Consider the following 21,368-nt stretch of genomic DNA (forward strand, 5'->3'; position numbering starts at 1 on the left):
AGGAAGCCAAACGTAAAGAGGAGTTTCAAGAGAAATCCAAGGTCTTCCAGAACTAATCAAACACCCTATGACCATCTAATCAAACCTAGTACCAAACTGATCATTCAATGCACTGTCTGTCAAAACCATGAGCCTTAACAATTTTAAAGATATTTTCCGTATAAATACACGTTTCAAATGAGGCGCTCCTCCCAACTTCTAGGTCTTCGATTACTTATTTCTCTTTGGAAACTCATCAGCTGACATCAGCTTTAATTCTGCCCATTCCGCCTTAGATTCTTAAAGGCTCCCTTCTTTTCCGCCATGTTCTAAATATTCGTTTGTTGTCCTGCCGTTCAGCTGCTGACATTAGTCTGTTCGATCGTTCAAGAAGGTAACACTTCATTTTAGAAATCTAACCTTGAAAGCTTGGTTGATCTAACGAAAAAACTTATATTTCAGTTGCATTGAACTCCACTCAAAATGTCTGGCCGAACAATGAAGTTTCCCTACACGATAGGAGCTCAAGTGACGCAGTTCCCTTTCGCTTACTACTTCAACAAAAGTTGGGTGTTCAAGTGAGTAAATCGAATTTTCGGTTATCACATGGTTTAAAGGAAACAATCCTCTGGTTGTTTTCAAGTTCTATGAATGCTTATTTGATTCTTTACTGATTAGTTGGCGATCCGAATTTTGAAAACTAATACATTAAGTATGAACTTAGTAATGTCTAGAATATCATTAGGAGGGCTAATAAACTTTGATGGTAACATTTTTAACTCACTTGAAAAATATAATGTGGATTAGCATTTAATCGGTAAGCGCAGATATTTTTCAAATTAGTTGAAGTTCCTTTATTATTATGTTTTAATGTCATAATCCCAACTGACCCCAGAAAGCCGTAATGTTTTGCCAAAGCTAAAAGCAAATTTCTGCAAAATTTGGAGAATGGCTTCCATTTTCCCTTTAATCTCCAAAAAACGTTTAAAAAACGAAAAACGTTACTTTCCAATCAAGTTTGACGTAGTTTACAATGTGATCTCATTTTAGGAGCTGGGTGATTGGTAGTGTTCTCACTTTCCCAATCATGGTGGCCATCACCAATTCCATCCCTGATGAGAAGCCCAAGGGCAAGAAGGATCACTAAATATCATCCGATCCTGGCCAAGACGATTGTCGACTGTAGTGATACCTTCCTTCTCCAACATGACCTCAATGGGTTGATCTGTACAACATCAATGGATAACCCACGACAGTCAAATTCCAACCATTGCGAGAACAGATGAGGATATAATGTGCAACTTGAAGAAATGAAAATAAAAACTTCCGACGCCCAAATTCATTTATTGTGAAACTTCCGGGCAAACGTCTCGGCCACCAACAACGGGAACACGAAACTAGATTCACCGTAGATTTTGACCGGTTGGGCGTCCTTCCGGATCTTGCCCCAAGAAATGGCCTCGTCCGGTCTCGCCCCTGAATCTGAACCATCGAACTCGTTGGCCGTGTTCAGGAATACACTGAAGTCAGCTCCATTACGCTGGAATTTGAATATCATCCCTTAGAGTTCAATCCGTATCTTAGCGTAACGAATTTTGGACTCTTACCATTAGATTGGCGTTACAGATGTGATGCTTGATTAGGCCCCCTCCAACGATGATCATGCCCGAGTGAGCGGCTTTCATGGCCATGCTATTGAGCCGCCTTAAATCTAGACCAAGATTGCCATTATTCTTATCAATTCACGAGTCAACCTTTTTGGTATTCTCTCACCATGAACAATGTCTAGGACGAGTCCGGGATTTTTATATGAATGAAAAAAGAGCATATCTCCCAAGGACCCGTCCGTAAGAGCCGGACTAAAGACAGGGATTTGGTTCTTGGCGGCCCAATAATAGATTGAATCTTCGTTGTTAATCTCCAACCCCAGTCGGGTGATCATCTTGGATGGGGTCCACATTACTCCCTAAATTGAAAGGACATGGACGAAAAGCCTTTTGAGGGATTTGCCATAGTCACATTTTTACCTCTTCCTTTTGTTCTTTCAGCATTTGATTCAAGATGGGCATGATCCAGTCTTCGAACTTGCAATAGTTGTCATTGGGTACTAATAAGTTGCCAATCCGATTGATACCTTTATCTCTTAAAGTCCGGCCTGAAATTAGATTCACTACTGAACAATCCGTATTCTTGTCCTGAATAACGCTCACTTTTTTACCATCCAAGGAGAAATCGCCAATGTAAGTTGAGGCTAGACATTTGATGAAATCTTCTTCAATTCCTCCAGCACTTGCTACAATACAATCCACCTGAATAAAAATGACTCATCGATGACAAAAAGTCAATTTCTCGATTTCTTGTCGATAACCCAACAACGTACCATTTTATGCTGGACCAAAAATCGAATGGTGTCTCGCACACCACACGATGCCATATTCGAAGTGAACCCTAAGAATATGGTGCAATTGTTTTTTCTTCGAATGAAATCGTCAGTTTCGAGAGAGTCCTCCTTTTTATCCTCTGGTAACGGCTCTTCTCGTTTAGCGATCTAAGTGAGAAATTCCGCCAATTAAGTAAGCGTTTTTATCCAACCCTATGACAGAAAATCGGCCACCAATCATACATACCATGGCGTTAATTTGTTCCACAGCCAGGCCAAAGTTAGTGGCTTGGAACCCAGAGTACCGATAGCTGTTTAATAAAGCATGATGATCCACGCCCTTATTAAAATCATAACCTGCATATATAATATTACCGATGATAGCAAGTCATTCTGGTGGAATTAAGTACCGTATGTTTCAACCTTGAACTTTTTCGGCATTGGCGTCCATGGCCTCAGATTTGACCAGGACGGCTTCAGTGGCAATTGAAGGAATGGTACTCATGATTAAATGATATCGGGAATTTTTCCACAATTTCGAGGTTGAGACTTTTTGTTTGTTGTGAAAATACCGACCATGTGCTGTTGTGGTCAGCTGTAGATTTAAAACTAGAATTCCATTTTCTGAGCCGATTTAGGCATCGGATTCAAGATTTGACATTATTCCACATCTGGTACAGGTAAAAGAGTTTGCATGCATCAATTTGCCCCGTGTATTACAGTGTTATTGCCTTTTTTATTGCCCCTTTTGCGCAAACCCTCGGGGAAGCTTAGATCAGGGTGACTGCTGGACAATTAAAAGTCTTAGATCTCAAAGGTTTTCTGACTCTGCTGGCTATCAATTTTTATGAATGGCCAAGAAAATTTGTTATGAATGCACCAACATAATTTGGGAAGATCATCTGAGTAGTTTCCTGAAGCATTTGATGGCGCTCTGTTGGTTGATCCATTGTCTTGAACAGGTTTTCGTATTGGGTTTTGTATATGTTTTCAACAATAATTACCGGATCCATTACGAAGATGTACTCGTTAGACAGGAAGTGTACTTTCCAAAAGAGACCATCATAAGTCTCATTCGTGAGCTACCTGGGATCCATTCCAATCAGATAGGGAATGCCTGATTTATGCATGCTTGTAGTTGTTCCAAGTCGGTTTCCGGGTTTCCTGGAAGTGGAACGCAAAGAAAGACAGTTTCGTTCATATTCGTGACTTGGAATTGGACTGAGAACGGCAACTATCATCTTGCCGATATAATTTTCAAAAAATGCTTCACACAAAGGCTTGATTAGAATGATAACTCTCAAAATCATCTCTATTTAGCTTTCGAAAACAAATTCGAATAGAAACGGTATGGGGCCTTCAAATCCGCCCGCATCCGTGGTCGTATCATCTCTAGTCATGATGGAACATTGACTGAGTGTGCGTTGCGATCCAATGTCATCCGATTATCCGTCTGGCCATAATCTTGTGCATGGTGACAACTTCTCGGGCTTGTGAAGTCATCGGCTTTCGTCTTGTCACCCTCAGTCTGTGGGTTCCTTGTCGTCCCACCCTGATTGTTATTGGAGCTATCGATTTTGTCCCTAGGGAAAACATGCTGAGCCGAGAGTGGAACATGGAACAACAAGAAAAAGGAGGAGAAAAGAAGAGCAAAGAATGAGGGGAAATAGTGAAGAGAGAGAGAGAGAGAGGAAGGAGGAGGAGGAAAGAGGAAAGAGGAAAGAAGGCAGGAAGGCCGCCGAGCGAGCGGATGGCTAAGTGAGTGAGTAAGGGAGTGAGGGAGCGCTGTTGGTGACTGATCATCTTCATTTCCCAATGCTTTCTCGGGCACATTACTTCTCTCGAGAGTATACATGCACAGCACCAAGAACAACTCTCTGTGTGTACGTGTTCCTGGAACAGATCTGAACAACAGATTCGTTTGTTCATTCCCAACTGAAGACGACCATGAAGTCCTGAACTGAACATCACTATTAGCTCCTTCTCCACACAACCGTGTTCCCTCGCTTCTTTGGCAACCATATAACTCTCAGGAACAAAAAATATGCTCTCCTCCGTGAATGCTCCGGCAGAGGATCTCTTGGGGCCCGCCCATCATGCCTCCAATTTGGGAGGGACGGACATGACATCGCACATCGTGGACGAGAGTGAGCGGAAAGTCGTGGCCGAGTTCTGCCATCTCCTCGAGAAATCCAAGCAACTCTTCAACGGCCTTCGGGATCTGCCACAATATGGGCACAAGCAATGGCAAGGCTACTTTGGTCGGACCTTTGATATTTACACGAAATTGTGGAAATTCCAACAACAACACCGAGCCATCTTGGACGCACGATATGGTCTCAAGCGATGGCAGATTGGCGAGGTGGCGTCCAAAATCGGCCAACTTTACTACCACTACTAGTAAGTTTGCATTAGCACCTACCACATTTTAGTACTCATTGGTCAAATTCACAATGAGCAATGCATTTTTCCACCCGTGATTGGTTGGTATCATTATTGTTCTAATGAGGAGAAGACTTTGAGGCCAACTTTACTACCACTACTAGTAAGTTTGCATTAGCACCTACCACATTTTAGTACTCATTGGTCAAATTCACAATGAGCAATGCATTTTTCGACCCGTGATTGGTTGGTATCATTATTGTTCTAATGAGGAGAAGACTTTGAGGTTTTCGACACTTTTATCAGGTTATCAAGATGCAGATTACTACTTTGTTCACCAGTCTCGGTATCGTTGCAAATCTTTTTAACGAGCGTCTCAAAGTGAAAATTATGCACCAAACCTTCCGAAATGATCAATGGAGTTTATTAAACTTTGCATCCTGAAAATGCATCAATGGCCAGAAACGAGAACCAGATCGTCTGTCAAAATGTAAAACATTTCAAGGTGCGAACCGCCAGTTTGACAGGCTTAATGGAATGTCTACGAGTGGTTCATTCATAGATACTTAGCCATTAAGTACGTTTTGATACTTGCGCTTATCTCTCATGGGCTTTTCATAACTTTTGTGGTTTTACCCTTTGACAGTCATAAACAAAATAAGTTTTTTTACGCCAACCAATAGAGCGATTTTGTTCAAAAAAGTTTCCTTTTACCTGTCGGTACCGAGAAATACAACTCAACAGTCGGCATTCCTTAAAAAATAAGCTCTTGTGCAACAAAATTGAGACCAAAAAAAAGGACAATTCTGATTGCGGTTAGGACGTCGTGAAAGGCAACATTTCCAAATATAAGGCCGTGTTTTTCTTCCTTTCCAAGTTTCTGGTTCAGCCTCGGTATTTTTTTCCTTTCAAACTCCATTAGCTCGTTAAAGTGTTTCTTTTGCTATTTGAGGCCCACTCCCCTCCCTCCCCTACCATTACTTGAAGGGCTCAATCAAGGATATTTTGTGCTCTCTCTGATTTCCGTAATTTCTTTCAGTTTGAGGACGAGCGAGACCAATTATCTGAATGAGGCCTTCTCCTTCTACGCGGCCATTCGAGGACGAGCTTATTATTCCAGAGCTGGACGAGAGGACAGGTACACAAATTGACGATGTCCAACACCCACCCACGGTTCATGTTGATTGGTGATAATCTCCTTTAAAGTTCAGAAGGCTGCGAGAGTTATAATAATGCGTTCCAGTTCTATCTAGATTTTTACTAACACTAGACCCAGGAAACTTCATACTCTCTCAACTTTGTCACTTCCAAAATCCAATTTCTCGCCTATTCAGTTCGTCTGATGCTTACAATTCATGACATTGTTCAAGGCAAGATCGGCGAGAAAATGGCTCCTTTGTACAAAATGCACAATTTTCTCACATTTTCCTAAGCATTAAAATATTCCTAACAATGAACCGCACAATTATACTTCTAATGCTTTTCTACGCTTGGCACTTTGAGCACCAAAAATCCTTCCGAAATGTCGGTGCAGCTTATTCCTTTCATGACGGATTGAATCTCGTCCAGATTCAGGCCGCAATTTGGAATTTTGGAGCCACACCAAGAGAGCTTCCTTTCTCCTCATCTTGAGATGTCACCCATTCATTCAAACTTTGTTGGATTGCTGTTCTAATGATGCTTGAAGTTTCCAGTCCTGGGGTAATCCCGAGCGTGTCGGCCTTCCGTGGTCTTCGCCAAGATCAGACTCATTTGTGTGTCGACAGCAATCGCATCATTGCAATGCAATCTGTTCATGTGTCTTCTTTTCAATGTGTCGTCGTCACCGCCGCTTTACCAACACTCTCCATCCATTCCGCACCACCCTCCAAACTATCACCATCCATCCAGAGATCTGAATGTGGTTCTTTCTCATCATTCCCACCCTTGTGCCCCAAATTCAAGTCTTCATTCAACGGATCTCTTTTGCAGCTTGTTGTATTTCAGGCCGGATCTGATGGTGAAGAAACTTCGTTTCTACGCCCGCTTCATCGTGGTGTGCCTTCTGCTCAAGAAAATGAAGCTCGTCCGGGATTTGGTCCGAGAGTTGGCCAAGCATATTGATGAATACACAGCCACCTACGAGCCCGACGATCAGTTGGAATGGTCCTTGGTCTTGGGAGAGATCAAAGGCTTCATTGAAGCGGACACAGTGGTCAATGTGTTGGATTCCGATTCCAATAGTATCGTCCTGTCTCACAGGTGAGTGGGGAGGCAGGCGTTTTTCTAAACTGCGCCTAAATTTCCAACTTCCACAAAAGATAGAGAAATATTCCATGCTTAAACTACGGGGTTTTGTTTCCAGACTCAACCCCTTGATAACCCCACCGGTGGAAAAATCTCCGATTATGTCACTTTCGTTGCAAGAGGTCGTCTTAGTGGGTTCACAAAGTGATCAAGTGAAATTTAGCGAGCTGACCTTGGACATGTTTCGAATGCTTCAAACCTTGGAAAGGGAGCCTCAAGAAGAATTTGCTCAGATCTATGACACATCTCCGGCGCCGGGAAGATCTCCTTTCGTAAGATTCATTTTCATTTATTATCCCATGGCGCCGTAATTGATGTTGCAATGAAATTACAGAAGAAAGGAATCTTCATATTCATAAATGAAAAGAATTGAACCGAATTTTCCTCAGTTACACCATTGCTTATGGTTATAATTTTTGATTAAGTGTGAGCTCAAATGCATAGACTTCTACTGGCGTTTTATTTGGTAAGGAAACAAAAGGAATATGTTCAAAATATTATGATGATACGTTTGAAACTTTTCAAACTTGTTACGCATGAAACATTATTTTTTATTCAACAAATATAGAAATTTGCCAAACTTCAAGATCAAAATTGATTTAATGCGATTTTTTGCGATTGTCAATTATCACAACGCTATTATGAAACATGCATTGTAGGTAAATATTTATGTTCAAATTTTTCGGGCAAAAATTATTTTTAATCAATCTTTTCAAAATGTAATCCAAGAATTTTGAGGTCTGTTTTGTTTGTTACGAAGTCAGATGGCAGCTCTCTCGCTCGGCCTGCCATCTGATTTTTGGGTATCCTAATAGGAGGATGTTCCCGCTTCGTCGGCACACTCAACATTAATAAAGACCTTACCCTCGGGAATGACCACAGGTTCGCCCATTTAAGGTGTTAAAGCAGCAGCTTATGCTGTAATCTAAATACCACAAAGAAGCTTGGACTTGGCAAGCCTGGGATCGAACCAGGATTCGCAAATTGGAAAGCGGATGCTCTACCAATACGGTGCCCCAGCAAGCCTAATAACACGGCTAGGTCATATTTCATACAAAATGTAACTTTTGAAGCGTATTATCTCTGTGACTACTCAATTGATTTTGATGAAATTTCGTTTGGAAGCATGAAAAGAACACTCATAGTATCTATCCACTAGGTTTTTAAAACTGTTGTGTTTTAAAAGATTTGAAGTGGATCAGTATACTATTCTAAGCTGCATTTAAAGATATAAATTTTCCAAAAGTTTGTCATTTTGGTGCTTTGAGAATTAAAAAACGCTGTTAAAAAAATTGACATTTGAGCAGCCTCTTAATAGGTGTTGAAAAAGAGTTGCGGGCACTACCGTGTGAAGTTCGCTCGAGGTAATCCGACATCTCTGGGTATGAGTCTAATCTGAAACATTTTTCCGTTTGCCCTTAATGCTTCCCAACTTGACTAAATCTTATGCTTTGGGTTTTGTAAATTGTGAATGGTGATGTTCTCACTTCTCACGCCCTTCAAGTACTGCTTGGTGCCTCACGCCTGACGCTTTCGTCAGTCTAGTCTTGTGTATGGGTCGATGACTATTTCGTTTGACACACCTAAAAGCTATCCCAATTCCCAGACAAGACAGGTTAAGGTTGAGGCATCCCATAGTGACATATATGATGTAATGCACGGTTGTAAAAATATGCATTTGTATGTTCTAGACAGCTTTAGCTACAGACAGCTGTTGATTAAGGGACTTTATTTTACTCCTGGGCGAGCAACCCAGCAGGGAAAAACGTAATAGTGTAATGGTTTTGAACTTTTCAAAACCTTTTTTTTCTTATTGGTTGTATTTACGAACTGTTATTATCGACAAATTTTTTGAAAATATGAAAATGTGTTCAAATGAAGTGTTTGATTTTCTTTGAGCGGGTGTAGTTGATTTAGAGATCCGTAAACTACAAGGCCTGTTTTGGCAATGGATTGATATTCGGTAAAACTTTACATAATGTTTGAATTAGTTGAGGGGCAAAAAAACTATGCAACGGACCCATAACTGCTTTAGAGGCAAAAAACAACAAAAACAAATAATGGGTTTTGATTGCATACTTTGCGACGAAATTATGTGAAAATCGAATGAGCAGCTGCTGAGTTCTGTGACTTACCTTCGCCCCAGCATCTATTATTAGCACAAAACAGTCATTTTTGCGATAGTTGGCAGCGTTTGAACTTTATCTCAATTTTGCAACATTTTTTAATAGGCAAAAAAAATACCAAAAATAGGTTAAGTCGAATTTGTTCGGATCTTGGGTACACTAGATAGCATCCACGGATGGTATCAGAAAAAGGCAGCAACGCTGCTGGGAGTCAACATAGCAATTAGCTAGTTAATTTAGTTAAAGATTGTGAGGCGATCCTTCGGTAAATGAATGTAGCGACATTTAAATCATTATGGTTCTGATAAGCTTTAATGGTCTCAATAGAGCATGAATAATGCCACCCCTTGAATCGGCTATTTCCAAGCCAGCATGATTTCCGAGAAGTCATATTTGAACCGCTATATATTCTGCCCTAGTAGACTTTATTTGATTTCTGTCTTTCAATTTCAAGTCAAATTGTTCAATGTTGCAGGAAAATGGCGGAGGAATAGGCATGAAACGAGAAAATCCTCACAAATACTTGTTGTACAAGCCGACCGTCTCGCAATTCCTAATCTTCATGGCATCTGGCCATCGTGAGCTGCCTTCCAATGGTGCTCTCTTGCTTTTCATTTCCGGGGACGGATGTTTCTCCACTAAACCCAGTCCCGTGGATCGAAGGTTAGACCCAGTAACATGCCTTGATGAAAGTCCTTGTCTTAAATAGTTTCCATTTATTTTGAATAGCTACGATCTAGGTGGGGTTCTCTTGTCCACCAAGAAAGATAGCTCTGAGTCGATCATCACACCGCTTGTTTCGTCCAAACAGATTTTGCACACGTGCGAATCTAACTGGTGAGTTAGGCAAACACGTTAATGTGGAAGAGGGGAGGGGGCTTTGGTCGTGAATTATAGATTTTTACGTTTTTATTTGGCTTTCAAGTCTTCATCCAGGGGATTTGCAACCATTCACTCGTCGGCCTTTATTTCTCATTGTTGATTCGGATAACTCTGTGGCCTTTGGAAGTCTTCAAAGAATATTTGACCAACCCCTCATTGTGCTAATGTCTCCTCAAGAAATTCCTACCGCCTTTCAAGGTAAACTGAAACCATTTTTTTAAATCATATTCTGCAATCTAGAACAAATTGTCAGTATTTTGGTCCTATGTTTTCGCGTTTTAGATGACAGACATAAAGGAAGTTTATACTCGTTATTTCTTCATTCACCTTTGTCCGGATTTGCTTTCATCACCAACATCGTGGATATTCCCATTCATTTGTGGGACAAATGCCAAGCTTATGTGGATCGTTTCATGACCGAAGCTTCCAGATTGGTCACTCGCTCAAGAGGCGTTGGTAAGCGTCCAAGTTACTATGCATTCTCGTTTCCAACCGTCACTCTTTATTCATAAACTGAAACGAAATATGAACATGTAGAAATTGATGTGGGTTAAAGGTACATAGGCTTAAAATGAAGACCAAGTAAAAATTTCATCAAGCAGACAACAAATAGTGCGGGTGCCGATTTCGGGCGACTACAACCACTCTTTTTAGACCAAAACATGGCAAGAGAAAGTAGTCAAATTGGCAAATTGACTCAAAAATTGCAAAACTATTAGTGAATGCATCCAAAATGGCAAAACTTAATAAATGCACCGAAAAATGGCAAGCAAGACTAGATGTGAATGCATCCAAAAATGGCAAATGATTTGTCAATACAAACGAAAGCGGCAAAAATAGCAATTTACAATCAAAAAGTTGTGAGTAATCATGCAAGCAAGAACAATTCACGAGCTTAGTCTTCCTGGGCTAGTTTTTAATTAATCAAATATGTTTTACTTGATGCCTCTTTGCTTTGAGTTCTTTATTTGATACCTCTTTGCCTTGAATATCCTATCAACAGAACTACATCACGGCAAAAAAACCTTCAAATATTGGCATAAAATTTGTAATCAAAGGCAGGAAAAAGTAGGGACAAAGTGAATTCACTTAGTTTTATTAGTTTATTTTTTTCTAATTGTGTTCATGCCCTTCGGAGAAATCAGACTTGAACGTAGAAGCTTGCTGATCTAAAACTCATAGATTTACATTTACATCAACGCAATTGATGAATCTTAACATTGCACAAATGAGTCTCAAGTTTTTTATAACAGGATAAATCAAGAAAAAGGGTGTTTAGGGGGCTCAAGCCTCATTTGCTAATTTTCCACCCATAACGGTGAGGCTGTTGTATTTCCCTTGAATCAGTGATTTAGGTTTGACATCTTCGAACCTGATGTTGGAGAAAATCTGAAATTTCTCCGCGTCATTTCGTCATTGGCCATTTCTCTCTAAAATAGCTTTTCCAGTAATTTGGCATTATTAATTTGTAACCATATTTTTTTATTCTAAGCAGCCAGTTATTAGATCTATAGGCTATCAAAGAAAATTATGGCAACAAATGAAATCGGTAAACTCAGTTTAACAGCTTCACGCCTAATTACTTGACGAGGAAACATAACGTCAGTGTGAAATAGAACATATGGTTTTTGCAAATACCCTTTGGGTCGAAGTATATATTATACGTTCACACCATAATATAATATATAAACCCAAATATAGAAAGTTATTTTTCTCTTTCATCGGCAGATACGTCTTATCTCAATTTCATGGGAGACGATTTTATGCGTCTCATCCTTTGCCGCCATATCTTCTCTTGCGTGGTGCTCCGTATTCATCGGAACTTTCGGAGCCGTAACAAGTGTCTCCCAACCTCCAATCCGACTCTCCCTGAATTGGATATCCTGGAAAACCCGACATTGCAGCGTTATGCTCTAGATTTGGCCCTCCAATTAGACGTTCGACATCATTTCACAGAGTGCGGAGAAATCGACTGATACAGGACTCCATCTAGATTATTCTTCACTTATTGAAATGATGTCCAATGATGATGATTCATATTCAAGCTAATCATTCCCGAATTGTATTTGTAAACACATCAGCAAATCAACCGAAACTAGCATTCAATGCCAATTTCATCATGCACCACCAATGCCTTTGAAAGAAAACCAACGCATCAACCCGCGCGCTATGGTGCTGAACACAATGACCAAACTATTTCACATTTGAATGAATGAAGGCTTCTCAGGTTCCTCTTTCTCTATAATCTCACTAAGACAATTCAATTCTGAAGCTTTAATTATGCCGTACAGCAACCTCCTAAAGCATACTGTTCTGTATTCACTAGTTCAATGTCATTCGCAACACATGACCTCGGCGATTGTCAACTTTTTCCTGTGGTTCCCTTTTTCTTTTTCTTTATGTCTGATTGGCTCTTCCCTCAGAACTCTTTGTTGTGAATACTTTTTTCCGTGACATGTGCACTAAAAATAGGTGCCATTCATCTCATACCGTCTGAGAGGATAAGCGCGTTTCTCCAATCCACTTCAACTATATGGCAATTGATCTTGTACCTTCTCTTTTCCTCTAAATCTTTCCATCTCTTTTCCATGACCGCCAAAATATCTTGCCACTTCATCCAAGTCCGAAATGTATTTTTTATCTAGTGTCACCGTTATCAATGTGATAAGTCAAATCGTAAATAAATCCATTTAATGTCTTGCTGAAAAGACCTTTTTTTGGGCATGGGAACACATTCAGTTTGGAAGCCAGGCATTTTTTTACAATTAAGGTTAAGCGTTATTTCTGCAATGACATTTGAACATTTAGGGAGCTCGTCTGTTTTGTCCTATGAAAGTGTACGGCTTTTGTTAAAGAAAAATCGGCTAATGATAGTCTTGGGAATATAAGCCATCCGTGCCAGAACTACAGCCCGTACGTTTTGATCGTTGGGAAACTCAATCCACAGTGAGTCTTTAAAAGCTAATAGGTATAATGTTCGTGCCACTATCCATTTATCCGCTTAACTGTTTACCCCTATTCACATAGCCGCATGAAATATTTGTCCTTTCCGATAGGGGTACCCAATTCAAAAATTGTCTTCTTGTTCGTTTCCAATATGTAGAAGTATTTGATTCTACATATCGAGCCTGATTGGTCACTTGAATAAAAAGCATCTTTGTGAAGGTCAATGCAAAAAGGCGTTGAGAGTTTTGTTCCAGAGAGGCCAAGAAACTGGTCAAATCACTTTAAATTTGGTGCATTTAGACAAGGACTCTAAAGCGAGGAAACGACACGGCTTTCCCCTGGCCGCCAAGTTAGGCCATTGCGTTGAATTAAGGCAGTAACTCTAGTATCAATAAAACAAGATTATCCATACAGCATAGTACTTTTAGTGTTATTAATCGAATTATGATCTCTTTGATGTACAACTCCCTTCATATAGTAAATATTTCTGAATTAATTTTGAAAATCAAAAGAATAAATGAAATGCCCATGAGCATCAAATTTATAAAAAAAACAGTCAAATTGTCTTTCAAATTAGTAAAATATTGCGCAAAACTTGCTCAAAAACATGCATAGATAGAAGATAAACAAGAATCATTTGACTAATTGATCAGTAACTTACACTGACAAAATAAAAAAACAATGTAAGGAATAAACAATAAAGGAACATGTACATAAATGTTAGCATATCAGAATATTTGGGATGGACAATTGATAGTTTTGTCTCAATCCACACATTTAACAAGACCATCAGGCATTGGTGGAAAATGAATGAGCTATAGTTTAGTAGAGTTTAGATTTCTACTTTTTAGGAAGTTTGCATGAAAGGCAGGCATTATTTAAGGGGCACAGAGTAAAATCGGTCCCATCTTTTGTTGAGAGCAGTCGCAACATTTTGTTGTTCCTGATCTTTTCAAACGGCCGGTCTGAGTGTGTTGTGTTGTGTAAGTGGTCGCGTGGCTGCTTAAGGTAAGGATACTTCTATTCTTTAACTTTCATTTCTTCCTATCTCTAGAAGTTTAGTCTCATATCTTTTCTTTTCATGTTCATGTCGTATTTCACTTTGTTCGTCTGTCAATATTTTTCACATATTTTTTATCCTAATTCTAGGTTATTTCATGTATTTTTGGCTTATGGAGTAGTTCATTTTGTTTTTATTATTTAGTCTGTTCATTTCATGTATTTGTAAATATAGTCGATTTTTCTTGTTGTTCAGTTTAGTTCAGTTTAGTTTCCTATTTTCAATACAAAATTGGGTTCTAGAAATTTCTTTTGTTCGATTCCATTCCATTGATGTTAGCTTGTTCCTGTAGTCGAGTTGGTGTATGTTAGCTGAGGCTAGCTAGGTGGTCAGCCAAGAGTAGGTCATCGTAGTCGACCGACTCTTATCCCTTCTCCTCTGTTGGTAGCCCCAACCTAGCGAAATCACCTATTCTCTTCTTCTTGTCTGTCCCCAGGGAGTACGTACTCCTTGGTTTCCACCTAGTAGGTGTGTTGTTTACCTGCTCTACAGCTGGTTCTCATTCACACGCGCTGGTTGCTCTCTTTGGCCCTCTTGGCTCTGTCTTCTTCTTCTTCTTCTTCTTCTTCTTCTTCTTCTCTCCTTCTACGTTTTCATCTTTTATTTTCCGCTCGCTCATTTCTAACGGTTTTTCTCTTGAAACTGAAGGAAGCCTCCAGAATATTTTTCCATATTTTGTTCAGGTCTCAAGTATTTTCAATTAGGATCCCTTAAATACCCTTGCTTTCAATAACCGTGGAAGCTTTGTTGAAGGGACTTTCTGAAGGGGCTAGGAATTGTCTTGAGCTGGTTTTTGATGGGAAAACTCCGTCCTCTATCAATAAGCCTTTCATTATGGAAGCTTTAATAGCTTGGGTTGGTCACACCCAGCCATTACTTGATTGTGGGATAAACCAGTCAAGTGTAGGGAAAGGGGCCACAGGCACTGACACTCTTGATTCGATTCAAACGCCCCTTGTAGTCAAAGAAGTCATAGAGGTCAAAGAGAGCATAGTAGAGAATGCTATCGAAATTTGCGATGTCCATAAACGACAGAGATGCAAAAAGGCAGGCAAAGGGAGTAAACTGGCTCACCCAGAATGGTGTCCCAAACTTAGAGACTTAGAGAGTTTGGCCCTCTCAAATTCAATGAGAAGGGCTGTTCCAAGCAAGGGTGTAGCTTTTTCCACCCATTTATGTGCATGAGATCTTTGAGGCACAAGGTATGCCTCAATTTCAAATGCAAAAAGGACCATCTCAGGGGCACTAGGAGGAAGAGACAGCAATTGTCTCAACCTCATTGTCAAGTCTCTCAACAGACTTACCCCACCCCTTTCCTCTCTCCTTCCCTATTTCCCTACCCTTGTTCCCCTCCCTCTCCTACAACCTCACCCTCAATTTCTTTAACCTCTCTTCCGCCCAAACTTTGTAGCCCTTAGCCCCCCTCTGGTCGCCATGAGCCCCACGCATCTTTTAGATCGCATGCTCAGGTGGCGGCCAGAGTCCCTTCTCCCCCTCTTTTACCCAGATCGGAAAGGTTTTCTCATCCTCCGCCTAAGATGAATTTTGTCCAAAAGCAGGTTTCTTTAACCTCTCTTCTGCCCAAACTTTGTAGCCCTAAGCCCCCCTCTGGTCGCCATGAGCCCCACGCATCTTTTAGATCGCATGCTCAGGTGGCGGCCAGAGTCCCTTCTCCCCCTCTTTTACCCTCTTCTCAAAGGTTTTCTCATCCTCCGCCTAAGATGAATTTTGTCCAAAAGCAGGATTTTTTAAGGTTAGAAGGCCTAGTTAAAGAATTGATAGCTCTAGTCCATCGAAGGGCTATCTGCCCATAAAAGGGCTTTATTTGAATGTGCATTATATAATTTCAAAAAAAGATAGCACAAAGATCAAGGTTCTTGAGGAACTAGCTTCAGATAGCCAGGTCTCGTTCATTTCCATGACAGAAACCTGGCTTCGACCAGGGGTCTTAGATGAAGAGCTGGCCATGGTTGGTTTGGTTCAATGTGATAGAGTACGCCCTGACAATCCCATTTTTCCCCATGGGGCGTATGTTTATATGTTAGAAATGACCTGCACACTAGTCATGTTTAAAATGTCTAATGGAGAAGTAGAGGTCTTAGTTTGTCATCTTCAAGGTCTTGATCTGTCCATTGTGACAACATAGAGGCCCCCCTCTTCTAGCTTAGTAAGTCTCGTCTTTTGTCAGCTCTACATATCTAGGAAATCAGTTGGACCAATCAGTTTGCTCAAAGGTTTTCTTTGTAGGGGACTTCAATTTTCCGACAAGCGTTGTAGAGTGGGAGGCTATCCAGATGGGTATATTCCCATTTCGAAATCGACGTCTCAGTCGTTCGAAAAGCTGGAGGAATTTGCGATCTTGCGCAATCTCTCTCAGCATGTTGGTGTAGCCACCAGAGCGAATAGCGTTCTTGACTTGTTTTTTTCCAATGACCCTGATCTGATCCGTATGTCCATGTGACACCTAGTAATCTGTCAGATCATCATGTTCTCGAGATAGGGTCGACCATTACTCAAAAGCCGGCGTGCTCTAGAGTAAGGCCGGCCAAAAAGGTCGGTCTGGCTAAGTTCAAATTCAAAGATGAACATTGGCCGTTGATTATAGAAAGGTTAGGGGAGCTTGATCTTATTTCAATGCTGAAAAAGGAATCGTCCATAGATGTAGCCTTACACAAAATGATTCTAGTTTTTGAGGAGTCTGTTCCAGTCTAGCAATCTCTGATTGTGTTTCACAGAGCGGGCACATTCTAAAATCCGAAGTATAGGAAGCAATTGTTCAAAAAGAGTTACAAACTAGCAAAAAGCTCCAGAGCACTTTGAATCCAGTAGTTGTGGCTAGCCTTCAAAGAAAGTTGGATTTAATCCAAGGTAGAATTAAGGCCTCCATTGAGACAGATCAGTTGAACAAGGAAAGTAGAGTTGGTTCAAGAGGTGAGGTCGAATCCGAAGGCGTTTTTCTCTTATGAAACTCTAAGAGAAAGATCAAACACCCTGTAGGGCCTTTTGAGGTCGATGGGGAAGCCATTAGACAATGTAGGACTATGGCCGACATACTTGGAGATCAGTTTTCTAGTGTGTTTTTCAACTCCACTGAGTTAGGGAGCAACAGTCATTGCTCTGAAGAGTTTGTTGGGACTGGCAAGGTTTCAAGCTGAGCATTTAGATGATCTTGTAGTCACAGATCAGGATACTTTAGAGGGCCATAAGGGACTTGAGATGGAGCTCCCCTGGTCCTGATGGTAGTGACATCTCAGTTTTGATGAGGGTTACTGGTTCTTGCTCCTGTTTTCTCGTACTTGATGCGTTGCATCTTGGACCAGGGCAAGTTCCCTCTTCTCTGAAGAGTAGCTCATGTTGTTCCAATTTTCAAAGGGGGAGGTAAGTCACTCCCCAGTAACTTACAGGCCGATTTCGCTCACTTCGAATGTTGCAAAGGTGTTTGAGAAGATCAAGAAGTTCAAACTTGTTGAATTTCTTGATATCCATGAAGTCCTTCCTCCTAGCCGGCACAGGTTCCGAGCACATTTTAGCACGGTTACCCAACTGATTGGAGCATATAGAGCAGGTTATTGAGGACTGGAGAGTCATGAATCAGACGATGCAGTTTATCTCGACTTTGCCAAGGCCTTTGACAAGGTAGATCATGGCCTTTTAGTTAACAGGCTCCATGAGAATTGGGATCCAAGGCAAGTTCTCATTTTTTTTTTGTTTTTTTTTTGTTTGGTTTTTCACGGGCTTTCTAACCGCTACAGGGAATTGTAATCCCCAGTACTACTAAATGAAAGATTATAATTCGTCTTTTTATTACCTTTCAACTTTTTATTTATGATATTTGGTCACCAACGAATTTGAGTTGGCAGGACGAGCTAATTCCTTGAATGTAGGGTTGATCTGAATGCTATCTAAAAACATTTGTCCAAGTCTGACTTGAAAGATGCTACTCGGATCAACAGGCCTACCGTATTCCTTACGATATTAGAGGGAAGCAAAATTGAACAATGAAGGAGCCCGAGAAAGAAGAGAGTGTGGACTTCATTGTTTCGAACTAGCCTGGATTCTCGAGGACTTGAAGGTGCTCTCAAAACGCACATTAAGCCTCTACGGTCACTACAATTAACCCTAAACCCTGGGTTGGGACAAAGGCTCATGGATTCTTTGAAACGTACAATATCAGATACCTATCGTACCTTCTCTGAGTACTGTTACAATCCCAACCTTTCTAACCTTTCCCAATACGAGAGCCTTCCTCATTCCTGTGATGTTCCTAGTGAAACATCTTTGGACTTGCTCGACCTTTTGCCAAAAACCAATTGCAATCAACCTCCAGGTTCAATTCCCCTGGCCATCCGTGTGTGGACATAAGAGGAGTTGTCCAGGGGGGAGTCGTTGGTGTAGGTCTCTGACCGGCCAGCGCCTTTACCACTTACTAGCTGCTTCTCAAGTCTTCAAACGAGAAAAAAATGAAGACCATTAAATCTCCTTTCACAGATGTTTCATCTGTCTTCTATGAAATGCGCGCACGTTATAAACTAAATTAATGATGTGCTGTGACCACACAACCTTTCAGAGACCGATCCAATCTATGAACCGAACAGTGTGTTCATAAACAAGAGAGATATCATAAGGGCAATTCCCGAACCTGAATTTTCCTGACTTACTGTACGTGCTGTTGAGAGAAACGTCTCAGCCCCCATGACCACGGCACTTCGCCTCATAATCGAAACTCCAAGACATACCAAACAGAGCGGGCAGCTTCAAAGCCACTTAATTTATTCTGACTGAATTCTACAATTAGCCCCTACCCTTATACACTTCACCACCTATCCTTACACCTACTTATTAGCTTAATGGTACTCTCCTCTCACTGCACAAAATCTTTTCCGATTATCCTCGAGTCTGGTGTTCCGCATCCTTTGATAATAATTTCCCATAGTCTTCGCAGGCAGGGACCTACCCCTAGGCAAAATTGTTTGATTACTTTGATTACTCTGGGATAGTTAGACAGGGTTATATGCTGCTGTCAGGAATACCTGCGTTGGGCCCGTCCGTTTAACCCTCCCATTAATCTAGTACACGCAACTTTAGTTGAGAAATATCTCTTAAAACTAGCGAGTCTGGGACACCAGTCCAATGGGCTCCACCGCGACAATAGAAATGTTGTTCATTTCAAATGAAAGTCAATTAAACGCGTGAGTTTTTTCTAGTCTCCACTCTGGAGCGCTGTCTTCAGTCGTGGGCCCCATTAATTACTCTCAGTTACCCAAGATAACATTCATTATATCTAATAAGTTCCCTTTCGAAGTGCAAACAAGTGCTCCTAACGTGGAAATTTGCTTGCCGTGCGGCGCCGAATCTTCCGCTCACATCAGCAACACAAAAGTCACCATTCCTAGTTAAAGCGTGTTGTAAGAGTCTAAATATCTCCTGTACGAAGCTCAAATAAGAAAGAAGTAGCAAGAAGATGACAGCTCTGGACCAGAGTCACTGAATGGGATTTCAATTTAAAGATCTATTTTCTATTTTCAAAATGACGTGTTTTTCAATCACAATGGGGGTCCCGAGCAAAATATGACACGTCGCAAATTGAACATTTTAGTATATACATTCAAATAAGAATAATAGTCCTAAAGATCTATGCCCCTTAATCGAAAAAGTCCGTTCAATGAAACACCTCATTAGAAGTCAATTTTTCGCTCCAAATTGCCGTCGCAAGGAAACCAACCGCCTGGCACCACTATCTTTACCCTAATGCATCAAAAGATGCGTAGTTGTACTGTCTAAAACACATTCATTTAAAAAGAAAGTAGATGAGAATACCACATTTCAATTAGCACCTAATAAAATAGACCTAAAATTTATAGACACTCCCCTGTGAAATTACAAACAGACAGTGACACTCAGAACTCATAAACAAATTTACTTATGTATTTTTAGACATCTGAGACTATGACAACTATGAGCAATGCCCCCTTCAAACTCATCTTGTATGTCATGTTCACCAAGTGAAGTTGATACAAATACGAAGTACTCTGTTAATAATCTATACTATGAAAATTAAAATGCCACAGATAGATTGATATACTTTAGTTATGCTAATTGAAGAAAATCTAACTCCTCTATAGTTATTCTTTTTGAAGAAAGGAACCCTCTTGCGCTGGTACAGCCTTGTCTCTATAGGGGGGAACTATCAACAAACCATAATTAGGGTGTCTGCAGTTTCAAGAATAAAAGAAATCAATTGAAGTCTTTTTAAAAAGGCACTGTATATGATTCATCATCAAAATCTCGTCGATAAACTTTTTTCGATAGGCTAGATTGTATCCCTTTAAAAGTACCTCGTCTCCCAATTTAACAAGACCACGTTCATTTCCCAACTCCATGTTTATTAAATTCCACCAATATATTCAACGCTTAATCGCTCAAGTAAACCAGTATGTGCGCTCCAAAATGTTGCAATGAAGACCCCCAGACGACGCCAATGCCATGCTAAACGAGTAGCGGAAAATTACCGCAAAATCTTTCAAACAAACGTGTAATATGCCATGGGTAACCATTTCTCAAATTGAAGAAAAAAGCTTAGCGAAAAGAACAAAAAGATAAGAATGTATATCTCCGACACATTTGGTGAAAAGTGGCCTCTTCTAGCTGGCTATGATCTCTCTCTCATACAAAACCACGGCTGGAACCGACGACCTAAATTTCGAAATGATGAGTGTTATCCAGCAACGATATCGTGCTGCCTTTGCATATTTTGTAAGTTATCTTAATTGTTACTCCGCTTCTTCGGGAGGATAGACCAGCAAAGAGAAGAATCTTAGTCTCGCGAGCGCCCCCTTTGTACCTACAAGAAGATCTCTCAATCACGTCAACCCAAAAGTGAACAGGGAGTGAGATGCCACTGAACATTTGACCTAGCCTAGCACATGATAGTGTACGGAAAATCACTCGCACAAGCCATCGCCAAAGCGGCGCTCTGATCTGGCACAATTAGAGAGCCTTGCAGGCAGCGAGCAATCAAAAGTAACACGTGAGCGAAGCTCATTCAAAATAAAATTAGGCAAGATATTGAGAGGAACTCAGCAAAGAGCAACCCTGGAGGAGCAATCATCTTACAAGACCATATCATTCCTATTGCTCAATGAAAAGTAGGGAGACTAGGAAGACATCTTATCCACACAGATGGACAATTGCATGATCGAGACCATATTCATAGTGAAATCACCCAAAGGGGAGACCTTGAGCGTATCAACCGCAGTTTCTTTCTGATTTGTAGTGTAGTTTTTCTAGTTCCAAATCGTTATGTGTAGTTCTTCAGTTTGATTGTATT

General features: G+C 40.6%; 2 protein-coding genes across 3 annotated transcripts; one reads left to right on the forward strand and one right to left on the reverse strand.

The window, feature by feature from the left end:
• Positions 1-1,303: 1,303 nt before the first annotated feature.
• Positions 1,304-3,070, reverse strand: LOC131888176 (probable deoxyhypusine synthase). The gene is made up of 8 exons (XM_059236965.1): positions 2,783-3,070; positions 2,607-2,716; positions 2,360-2,527; positions 2,198-2,288; positions 2,007-2,134; positions 1,753-1,945; positions 1,587-1,690; positions 1,304-1,519 (listed from the first exon to the last, which is right to left on the reverse strand). The coding sequence occupies exons 1-8, from the start codon at positions 2,862-2,864 to the stop codon at positions 1,319-1,321; spliced, it is 1,077 nt and encodes a 358-aa protein (XP_059092948.1). The 5' UTR covers positions 2,865-3,070; the 3' UTR covers positions 1,304-1,318.
• Positions 2,954-12,735, forward strand: LOC131888175 (protein SCAI-like). 2 transcript variants are annotated; one of them, XM_059236962.1, is made up of 10 exons: positions 2,954-3,039; positions 3,680-4,759; positions 5,781-5,879; positions 6,713-6,982; positions 7,086-7,299; positions 9,629-9,816; positions 9,883-9,990; positions 10,079-10,233; positions 10,318-10,491; positions 11,764-12,735. In XM_059236962.1, exons 2-10 carry the CDS (start codon positions 4,404-4,406, stop codon positions 12,009-12,011), a joined length of 1,812 nt encoding a protein of 603 aa, XP_059092945.1. In that variant the 5' UTR covers positions 2,954-3,039; positions 3,680-4,403; the 3' UTR covers positions 12,012-12,735. The 2 variants fall into 2 exon arrangements, with proteins under 2 accessions (XP_059092945.1, XP_059092946.1); XM_059236963.1 differs by having other exon boundaries at positions 6,728-6,982.
• The last annotated feature ends 8,633 nt before the right edge of the window (positions 12,736-21,368 follow it).

Source organism: Tigriopus californicus, chromosome 10 (assembly GCF_007210705.1).
Source record: "Tigriopus californicus strain San Diego chromosome 10, Tcal_SD_v2.1, whole genome shotgun sequence".
Classification (NCBI taxonomy): Eukaryota; Metazoa; Arthropoda; class Copepoda; order Harpacticoida; family Harpacticidae; genus Tigriopus; species Tigriopus californicus.